Raw genomic sequence first — 11,690 nt, 5'->3', positions numbered from 1 at the left:
GTTTGCAATTCTCATTTACTTAACAAAAAACATATATTTTTCTTTGTAAGACATGTGTGTTTTTACACATGAAATAATATTTGTAGTGTATTTCAACACCAAATTAAAAAGATGTAAACAATGTAAAAAGATGTAAATAAAGTAAAAGGAAAAGATGTAAACAAAGTAAAAGGAAAATATGTACATAGTGTAATGAACATTATGATAGTATATTTTTTATTTTAATTAAAAATAATATAGTAATCATACACATAACGGGTACCCGCGGGTACGGGTACCATAATACCCATACCCACCCATATGTACTATGAGTATTTTTAAATACCCGTTTTTAAAACCCACGGGTACCCGTTTGTGACACGTACCCGTGCCCGTACGGGTTTTACCCGCGGGTACGGGTTTTTTTGCCATCCCTAGAAGGCACAACTTAAGGTATCTCTTGGCTTATATTGATTCCAATCTCATTAAGAACCAGATTAACTAGTACTTTTGTTTCTTCTTCTTCTTCATCCCTTGAAAAAGCATAATATATTACATCTCTCGTCACTTCACTAGTCAATTCCATCATCTCATTTTGTCTCTTTAATTATTACATGATTTTATTGTAAAGATGGTAAGTTCATTTGTCTCATTGTCTTACACCTTAAGGTATATATGAGATTTAGTCAGATTTTTGTTGGTATTAAACAATGGCCAACTAATCATTTTCCAAGGTTAAGTGACAAGATATAAATTTTAATCATTTTCAATATGAAATGTCATGTTTATAGAAATCTTGAAGAACTAAAATGTATGTTTTTTCTTAAAGCTAATGAGAGGGAAGATGACACAAAACGGCATCGTTTTATATCTTAATTTTTTTTAATCAAAATGATGTCACTTCAAACTTTCTAGTGTAGAATCATTACATGTGGCAACATCAGCACTTAGCATATTGGGTGTTAAAAATGTTACTTTCATTACCACTGCAAATTTGTTGTTGAAATATAGTGAAAATTTAGGAACAATAAGATAATTATGCCCAAAACAAATTTATAGTAAATGAACTTAAGATAACGCAGACTACATGCAATAAAATTTGATTTTGAATTAAAACATGAGTTATAACATAGTTAGAAATCTCTGAAACTCATTTTTGGATCCATCATTTTCCCACCTCTTCCTCTACCCCTGTATCCACCTTTTCTTCCTCTTCCTCTTCCTCTTCCTCTTCCTCTTGAACTCCTGAACCCTCTTCCGTGCTTCATCTCGATAAGGGAATGAAGCAACTCATCGCAAAGAATGCAACCACGGTGCAACGTAGATCCATCTTCAAGAGGGGTAGTTTTCTTGTTGAAGTCTACTTCAATGATTGAAGAGTCACATTCAGAGCAACGTTCTCTAGTTGTGGAGATTCTATGAGCACCTTGTGGAAGAAAAACAAGGCAGTTGCACATGTTGCAAAAAAGTCTCCACTTGGGAGCACTTACTGGGTCTAACACAAGTGTCCCACTGCACTCTGGGCAAGCACATACACCCTGGGAAACCAGAGAATTCGGGCAAGTCGGGTGAGGGCATAGCGTGCATGGCATGCCGGCTCCCTTGCCCATCTTGCCAGAAGTACCGGTTTTCGCTGTGTTGATTAGTGCTTCAATACCTTCAAATGGGGGATTGCTGTAGCAGTATGGGCAGAGTGGGTATGATTTACCCTCCGGTCCAGGCATGGAGCAGAGCAAAAGCTCAAAATTGTCTAGAGGACAGCACAGTTCCTTGTACAGCTGCAGAAACAATGCAAATGTGGGTAACATATATTAAGCATGTCACAAACACAATATAGCAACAAACCCATTCTCAGATAAATGAGACAGTGAATGTAAAAAATGGGTATAGATACAATGACTCCCACTAGATTGCCTTTTTAACATTCCAAAGTGATATTACATTTGCTAATCAGGTATTCAAACACCAAATTACTAAAACCCAAACTCCCCTTATCCCTGTGGTGGTACCCTAAACAATGAAGAAGATTATTACAAGTTTGGACAAGTTAGGAACGAATTGAAGGTGAAAATTAATGCTAAAAACCTTATGCCTTTTGATCTGACACATCAGTGAAGTCATTGGTGCATGCTAGCATATGTAATGTTGATCAGCAACAGTATTAATAATAATGCTCATAAGCACCCTCGATTATAGTGGCAGAGCTGGTTGTTTAATGCAATCATTCTAAAGGTGATATCTAAGTTTAAAAGCTATAACGAAGATTCTAACAATGAAATAGCAAGCTTCAACAGCCTTCTAACAGTGAAAGCATTCTAAATCAGTAGATAGAGGTCTCAAGTGTTAAAATTCTTAATAGTTATACATGACACTCCTTTCAAGGCAAGAGGCATGAATGATTATAAAGCCCCGGGTACCTATATGAAGTATATGACACGAGAAACAGCAGAAGGAAGTGGGGTAGTCAAGAGGAGAAGACAAATTGTAAACAGAGAGAGAGACGAAACCATTATTCTATAGAATAAGGAAGGAGGAAAAAAGAGAGTGATCAGTCTAATTGCGGATAATCACTCATAAAACTATTTTCTTCTGATATAAACCAGTCATAATAATATATATTCATCCCAAGGAACTGTTTTACATGGGACTACAGGTACAAACCGCAGGCTAATTATTAAAAACTGCTAACCAACATAGGCTTCAAATCTTAACGAAGTGCGATCGATAGTTTCCGATATCACATACGATAAGAAATAAAGTAAAAGAAGAAAAGAGAGGATAAACTGGAAGACCATACTAGTTGACACTTACCTTGATTATGCCCTTCTGTGGAAGATCATAAACCTCCTCACATGTACCACAATACAAACGTGGTGGCTGAGCAGAAATGTACTTCATATATCGCAGGCATTTACCACATTTACTCAGGATGCGTCCTGATTCAGTGAGTGTAGAAAACTGTGCTTCAAATAATGCATCCATGTCTTCTATCTGAGACAGGTAGAAAGCAACAGAACAATTAGAACAATGTAGCACAGAAACTATCATGTTGAGAAAATTAAAATGAATCACATCAAATACATACTTGGTGACCCAGAACACAAACAACATAATTGGTACCAACCTTCTTGACAAAGTAACTGAACTTCTGCATGAATTGTTGGATTACATGCTGCACTATACAATGATGATCTACCTGACCCTTAGCAATAAGAGTAATTTGTTGCTCGATGAAGCTACGAATATCGGGCAGGCATAGGTCTGGATCAATAGTTTGATAACCTCTCACTAAAGTGATACCTAATGTAGTTGGGACAAGCTTCCTACCTGCTTGCACCTGCAATTGTATTTGATATAAATTGTACCTGCAATGTCCAGGAATTGTAGAAAATGATACACACGCCACATATCTAAATCCACTACCTGCACATAATTCCGCTCACATATGTTGTTAATATGCACAGGAATCGATGCATCTGTTCCTATTCCATTCTTCTCCATCAGGGAGATCAGGTCACTTTCTGTGAGATAATCTGGAGGCGCGGTACTCCCCTGTAGAACAGGGGTCTTAGCTATCAGTAAATTATACAAAATACTAACATGACATGAGTTTACATCATTTCTCTTCTTCCTTGGATTGGTTATATCATATATGATCTTACCATCCCGAACATTTTTTATATTGAGTCTAAGCAACAACCCATGAGTCAGGAATAAAATAATACAGAAACTGAATTTGAGTCAGGAGGCTCCACAGTTACCTCATATAGCTCCATTTTTGACACCTCTATTTTCTGCCCTTTTATAAATGATGGAAGATTTTTATCACTTACGGCCAACCAAGGCATAATAGCTGTAAACCCTTTGGTTATAACATTATGCCCTGAACAATGAAAAGACTCTCCACCAATTGAAAACTCAACCTTTCTCCTGGAAAGATGACATATATGTTATACAAGGAAAACTGAGTTTATCAAGTTCATGCAATACAGCAAAACAACAAAAAACAACCACACTGTTAATCCATATCATAGAGATTCAACAATGTTTTACGTTGGTTGTCGATTTCCTAACACAACCTTCACCTTTTATTTGGGCTTAGGGTCGGCTATGCATAGCATCAAGCATGCATAGGCAGGTTTGCAATAAAGCAAAAGGGCAGGTATTTTTTTCCAAATGTTTTGATAAAGATTAAGCTTAGATGAAAAGAATAAAAATATATGCCAATATAAATACCTAGAAATTAGATGAAAATGATGATGATGACAACAATATGGGGGATGCAGTATCCGGCATCTGATATGCACTTTGGCGGCAATTTTACAAGGACAGGTTGGGAAATAGAAAAATCCAATAGGTTTCAGAGTCAACAAACCTATTAAATTACAAAGAAATATTACTAAAACCCTATTATTTTGTTACTAGTGTTTGAAAACTGTACTCGGTACTGTTTACTATCATCAAAATGATTAAATATTGTAAAAAGGAGAGGCCACAGCGAGTCTAAATTAATCAATTTGTCTGTAATAACATTCAATCTAAACAAAAGGCAAAGGGCGGTTGTGGAAACACTGGTATGAACCAAAACCACAAAAATGAGATCAAGAAATGCGGGTGAAACGGTATATCTTTTACCTTAAATACTTGCAATCCGGAGATACTGTCCCTATGAAGTGTTGACATATATATTGGTACAGCTTCCAAGCATCATTGCCTAGTGTATCCTCTGCTGCTGATCTCATTGGAGTAATGGGAGGATGGTCGCCTACATCTGTTCCCGATCGAGGTTTGTGATAGCCATTGGTAAGTAGCCCTTGTACATAATTACCCCATGTTGGATTATTTGCTTGTGCAGAGAGTGCACCACGAAAGTCAAATGAAGGAGGGTATGCTGTGCTTTCTGTGCGTGGATAGCTTGAGAAGCATCATGCAGAAAAAAATCAAAGGTTATTGCATACTAAAAAGTATGTAAACATTACATTCCTAATATAGAAGACTTTTTATATTAGTTATGTAATATTCAAATGACTAAAAAAATTAGAAGAAAACCTGATGAAGCCTTGAGTATACAATCGCTCAGCTAATTGCATAGCCATCTGAGGTCCAAATCCTAGAGCACTTGAAGCAACCTGGAAAGAACAAACATTGTACTCAACTTATTTTTACCAAACAACTGTACTCCAAAGTAATTTAGATATTCAATAATTCAAGCAAATTTTGATACTCTTAGTTAATAAAGTTGGCCCTTTATTTCATTTGGAGAATTGGAGTATCATTCGGAGAGAGAAAAAGAATTACATTTTGGGTTAAAAATATTATAGAGAAAAATAATAACTTATTCCCCTTAGCAAATGACAAGAGAAAAAGAAAACCACAAAAACCTATGCTTAGTCCAAAACCTCAGGTAACCTTATTCATACAAATTCCCTTGCCAAGGATTAAGGTGGCAAATATGCATCCAGCATAATGAGAAGTGAGCTATTCAATGAACTTATAATTCCAATGCTGGAGTATTGTAGGCTTAATATTTCACTTATCTTTGATCAAATCCTTGGGAAGAAATCAGGAATGAACTCATCGGGCATTATCATAGAAATGGCCATCTATTACATAGTTCCTCCATAGCATACAAAGGTGAACATTAAAACAACATTTTTTTCAAAGTTCAAACTCAATTCTACCTCCATTTAGTGGCAGAATGAAGTATGTGATCTTGCACATAACCATTTAAAATTATTTATTTTATATTCCTTTCATGCATTAGTGCAATGGAGCATTAAGTATATAGTTGGTTCATATCACTCAAATCGTCCACTCAGTGACCCATATGCAGAATACCAAATGTCCACTCCATACATATGCTGATATGCAAAATACCAATTGTCTTTGACACAAATATTCCATAATTATATTAATGGATTTTTGCATCTTATACAGACAGTTTAATGTTTCTAGTAGAGAATAAAACACGATCTTCCCCAGTGCTTTACTAACCTTCAAAAGATTCACTGTGTTTAGACCAACAGGGCGAGCTTTGGTTTCTTGTTTTTCTGACATTTCAGTAACTTTTACAATTCCATCTTGGGAAACAAGCTTTTGAAACATCATAGCAACCTGCAGTGGCATGGAAGAATTAAAAGAATATCCTATTTTTTGTGGGTTCAAGAAAAGAAAGAACAGTTACAATATAATGAATAAAAAATTCACATTTATGTCAAACAATTTGCCACGTTGCCATTCTAGCTGAATTTCATAGCCATTTTGAAATATGTAAGGGTGCAAACTCCAAAACTTTTCTGGTTTGAAAGTATTCATTTGTAAATAACGCTGCACGCAAAAGCCAAGGGTAGGAGTTTGGCATGGTCCGTATCTGAAATATGCAGCCATTAACACAATCAATAGTTTTATCAATGCTTGACCTGAATGAAACTATTGACACAAGAATGTAGATCAATTAAAAGTTTAGTGAGGTGTGATAATTCCTGCTATTATTGAATAACATTGAGATGCCTGCACATCCAGTTAAGTAAAGATATTGTGGCTTGCATTACTGGTTGTTATTGCATATCAAGCCTAGCAACAATAACCAATACCAGGTCAAATAATATTGATAACATGTTTCGTTCTGAACTAAGAAATAAAATGAAGCCTTAAGCATGTCGATCTCAATTCTCAATACAGCTGGCAATTTCGTGTGGTTCAGTAGTGTTCAACTGTCTAACATCGCTCCAGTCAATTTAGAAGCCTAAAATCAAGAAAACACTCATTCTAGTGACATGAACTCACCATTTTAACTTCATTTCAAGGAAAGGACGTCAATAATGGCAAATGTCTATTATGGGAATGCACAACTTACATTATTCTGCTTTCTAATAAATAAAAACGATAATAATATAAGACTACCATTCGTCAACAATTTAAATTTAAAAAGGCAGAACTGATTAATAAAATGGCATAACAGAAAATATAAGATAAAACAACAAGCAAAAGGACAGAAGATAGCAGAAAACCAACGAGATGACTCTGGAATCTAGGTTCCCGTATTTTCCCTGGAAAAAGCTCGTCTGAAATCGAGTGAAGGCAACTCCCACTTTTAAATCTATTTCTTGCCTAGCATCAACAGCCAGTGACTCAGCTCTGTTTGGTTTGACGAGGTTGTCTAGAGCCTTAAGAACATCTTTCTCAGTGACAGAAGAAAATCGTGCACGATAAGCATCACGTATATCGAAACCAGTTGATTCTAAAACTGCAACAACATTCAATATTTCAAACTGTTCAAATTACTATTTGACATTTCAAAATTGATTATTAAGCATTCAAACAATACTGAACATGAAGGCACGATTCTTGGTAAAAACAAAATTTCTTAATATCCTAGTATAAAACTAGGTGAGATCTAATCTTCACTTTGAATGGGAATATTGGGAAGGCCAATCTCTGGGTGTGTCGTTGACTCCCATGCACAAAATGCCATTGACAAGAAGTGGTAAAATAAGTCCTTGACTCAAACAGTCAAACCCAAGTCAAAGCTTCACACACAAGGCTACACTTAACATTGTAATTCTTTTATGCTACCTAGAAGAGTATTTAAAATAAAAAACAATAGAGTTGAATATGCAAACACTAGGCTGCAATTGTCAAACAAATCTAAGGAGCAATTTTAAGGGAGAAGAGATTGGAATGACGAATGCAGTTCATACTGAAGCATGGGCACTTTAGAAGCATTATCTTTTTTTAAATGTTCTTTTTAATTTCTTTTTGTTCAAGACTTCATGTCACCTTAAACGACTGGGAGTAGATTTGCTCAAAGGGATAGTGTTTGTTTCTTCAAGAACCAAATCAAAATTCACATCATCAAAGTAATAATTTTTCATTCCAACAACAGAGTACAGACAGGTTATACTCGATCAAGTACCAAGAAATGAAGAAAAAGAACAACAGTGATACTGATATATGTTAACAAGAACTAAAATATAATTACCCTCAAAACATATATTTTCTCCTTCACGATCACAATCTAACCACAATACCAAATAACGACATCCACGAGCTTCTTGATTTAAATGTCGACAAATATGTGCCTGAACGGAACATATGGTGTTAATAAAAAGGGAAATCACCAAAACAAATTGTAGATGAGACAACACTGCTGGCAGTAAAACTCAACTCTTGAGCTGTCAGCATTAATGGAACTAACAATTCTCAACACGAAGGGGTAGGAAAAAAACAGAGAAAATGTTTTAAGCCGTTTCACTTTCAATATAATTAGTCTTGTATGCACCAAAAAAATAAGTATTTAAATCGGTATTACATCTCATAACACGGAGATAGTAGCTCCTAAAATAGAGAAACAATACAAGTTTTAAAAAATTAGGCCCTTGCTAATAGTACAAGTGTTTTATCAAGTGATACTAATAAGTGATACCAAAGCTTCTTTGACCAAGTGATCTACACTACAGCTCAACTTTCAACATTGCTATAAACAAGTTTAAATACAAGTTATCACTATAAAATTGTGAAAAGTGTGTGCATTGTCCACATTCGAAGACCAATATGTTCATGTAGATCACATTTTAGAGTTATAGGAATTCTTGGCTTCAATTCTTTGCGTAGCTACCAAGGCTTTGTCTTAAGCAATGTGTCTACAACAAAGCTTTCAAACTTCTTACACCTTTTCTTCAGCCAGGTGTTGTGCATGAAAGGTTCTTTGTTACCCCTTATGTCTTACCTATAATTGTGTATGTGGGGGTGGTGCATCATTGAGCTGTGGGGTAGTCATTGCCTCCCATAAACTTCTCCAAATATCTTAATAGCATGTATTATGCATACATGATTACTAGTCAAATCTCTCTCGTATTGCACGGTATGATTAGGAGAATACTGTTAAACACACACCATCTCACAATTGCAAAGCGTTTAGAATTGATTATAGATAGATGATTACAAAAGACAAAAGCAACCTCTATTTCCCCAATAACTCAAAACAATGCAAAAATGATTACATGAAAAGATATATGAGTTAATTCTGAAAGGAAATGTTTATAAATAAATTAATACCTTTGGGTTTGATTCGTTCTTAATAACCTGAGCTTGAAAAAGATCGAATGGGTCTGTAGCTGACCAATCTTGATATTTAGCAGGAAAATCTAGACTAGATTGAGAAGAAAAGATGGAAAAACTGCAGTGAATACTCAAACCATACAGGATTGGACATGCATATCATGAAAAACTATAAAGACAAAATAGCAATGTGAACACCAGAAACGGTTTAGTTTGATCTTCAAAAGAGAGTCAAAGACAAGGCATTTGCTGCACGTCCAGGTTGCAATGACAAAGATTATACCATAAACCATATATAGATGTTCATGCTAAAGAAGTGGCACCTTAATCATAAGGGATATCACACTACTCTCGTTGAGGTTTTGGGTTAATTACATTTGCCTTCCCTCTTGTTTCAAAAGTTACACTCGCCTAAAATTCAGTTATCATTAAATTTACCTCATCTAAAGTGGTGATAATTGTAATTACACAGAGATGAGCATAACTTCTGAAACAACAAAAGTACTGAATATAAATAAACTAAGGCTCAGGGGAGGTCATTATAATTTCCGCTAATAATAAGTGACCCTTTTTGCTTTGAAAATTGACAGGAAAATGTTTCCTTAAAATATAGTTATACAATAAATATAGAATGATACAATAGAACTTATATATTCTACATTGCCTAGTCCTGACATGTCTACCAACCGCTACCTAAGATCATACCATAAACAATATATAAAATTTCATGCTAAACAAGCTAAATTTTAATGAGCGATGTTTTTTCCTACTAAAGTTGATAAGGAAAAAGACCTGAAAACATGGCCAATAACCGAGGTCACTTTAAAATGTGCTGGCGAATCACGAAACATTCCCTCAAATTCATGGACTTCTGTACTTCCCCTTCTTGAAAACATCTGTTTTCAGTAATGTGCCTCAAAATGTCACTAATATTGACAACAATAATTTCATGCCAAAATCATAACATTCTCAACAAAAGTATAAAAAAATGAAGAAACAAAACATCAATTGCACAGCTTCAATGCAAATGTATAAGGGGGCCTTTAGAAGAGCTTATAGAGCAATTATTTGGGCTTTCGAAAACACTTACAAAAATAGATTATCACTTTCCTATTAGCTCTTTAGCTTATTTCAAAAAGTCTATTAGAAGCTTATGAAATAACATGTTTTTAGCTTATTTCAATCAAGCTTAGTGAATAAGCACTTAGGCTTTCTTTGGAAAAAATAACTTATAGTTGTAAGGTTGTAGCTAATATCTATGAAAGTTTATAGTTGTAAGCTAACCAATCAAATTGAAGCTGTTTGGCAAACTAGTTATGCAACTCGCCGAAATTTATTCAATGACTTACAAATACATATAATAGTACATTGATGTAATATTGACATAGCTTGTCATTTGATGAAAGAACTTAAGAGCATCATTGTGAATTGTCCAAAATTAGTTATAAGCTTGTGTTACCAAACATGCTCTTAATTAAGCTGTTAAAATGAAAATATAAAACCATATTCATAAAAACAATGTACTAGGAAACATTAAACATATGAAATAGAAGATTTGAACTGGTTTGAAGAAAGATTGAAGTGTATAATATACCTGGCCGCGAGAGAGAACAGAAGCAATAGCGAGAGCAATGCTAGGTTTCTCTGCTACCTGAAAAAAATTAACGAAACGAAGCGAAAGGCATTAAGTAAGGAAAGGAGAGAAGAGATTGGATTGAAGATGGAAGATGAAAGATGGAAGATGAAAGATGGTGATTCGATTTGGTGAATTACCATGAGAACTTTGGGAGGAGCCATGAGAACTAAGTGTTTGTGAAAAGTTCCCACTCAGTCGCACCAACAAAGGGTATATGAAATGTTAGAACAACTTATTGTTAATTCAAATCCAAATATAACTTTAAACTACAGAGGTCATTTTATCAAAAAATCAGACATTAAATTATTGATTAATGAAAATTGTGTCAACGAATTATTCAAAAAAAATCACATTTTTGTATTATATACACATACAACTATATTTAACTATTGATATTTATAAAATATGGCAACTTAGTGATAATTAATTATAAATACTTATATTATAAATAAATTAAACTAGAACCAGACAAGAAGTGGTTTTAGTTTCTTAAAGGTACAGGAGATATCACTTTGTTACATAGTTTAAATTTTGTATAACATAATTTTTTATATCATATATCAATCATGTATTATTTTTATTTAAGATTAAATGATGATTAATGTGTGTATGTTAATGTAAAAATTTATCCACAAACTATTTTCCTATTTACACTATTTTTTTATATAATATTAACACATTTTTAGTGACTTGATATGAGTTTTGTTTTTGTAAAACTGAGATTGGTTAATGAAGAGTGCATATAAACAAATTGAAGTGCAAATAGTCCCTACATATTTTAGTCTCCACAACCTACTTTTTATAGTAACTTAAAACATATTGAAGTCTTGTTTGAAGTATAAAGTTGGGATAAACACACACTGCAGTAAACCACATTGATGATGTTAGTAGAAGAAACTTTAGCCTTTGCTGGAGGAAAAAGATAATTCAAAGAATTAAGGGTCCTCCTTTGAAATTTACAATTCAACAATTTAACACAAGTAAACATTGTACAAAACCATGAGTGGCTAGGATA

At 34.2% G+C, this 11,690-nt stretch overlaps 1 protein-coding gene across 2 annotated transcripts; it reads right to left on the bottom strand.

The window, feature by feature from the left end:
- LOC109344114 (DNA topoisomerase 3-beta) lies at positions 1,070-10,936 on the bottom strand. 2 transcript variants are annotated; one of them, XM_019582739.1, is made up of 15 exons: positions 10,813-10,936; positions 10,634-10,690; positions 9,832-9,935; positions 9,037-9,130; positions 7,961-8,060; positions 6,994-7,225; positions 6,187-6,349; positions 5,974-6,093; positions 5,029-5,108; positions 4,615-4,893; positions 3,741-3,909; positions 3,403-3,531; positions 3,104-3,316; positions 2,791-2,970; positions 1,070-1,757 (listed from the first exon to the last, which is right to left on the bottom strand). In XM_019582739.1, the coding sequence occupies exons 1-15, from the start codon at positions 10,834-10,836 to the stop codon at positions 1,113-1,115; spliced, it is 2,589 nt and encodes an 862-aa protein (XP_019438284.1). In that variant the 5' UTR covers positions 10,837-10,936; the 3' UTR covers positions 1,070-1,112. The 2 variants fall into 2 exon arrangements, with proteins under 2 accessions (XP_019438284.1, XP_019438285.1); XM_019582740.1 differs by lacking the exons at positions 10,634-10,690; positions 10,813-10,936 and having other exon boundaries at positions 9,037-9,125.

This window comes from Lupinus angustifolius, chromosome LG03 (assembly GCF_001865875.1).
Source record: "Lupinus angustifolius cultivar Tanjil chromosome LG03, LupAngTanjil_v1.0, whole genome shotgun sequence".
NCBI classification, from domain to species: Eukaryota; Viridiplantae; Streptophyta; class Magnoliopsida; order Fabales; family Fabaceae; genus Lupinus; species Lupinus angustifolius.
This window is presented reverse-complemented; position numbering and strand designations above follow the sequence as displayed.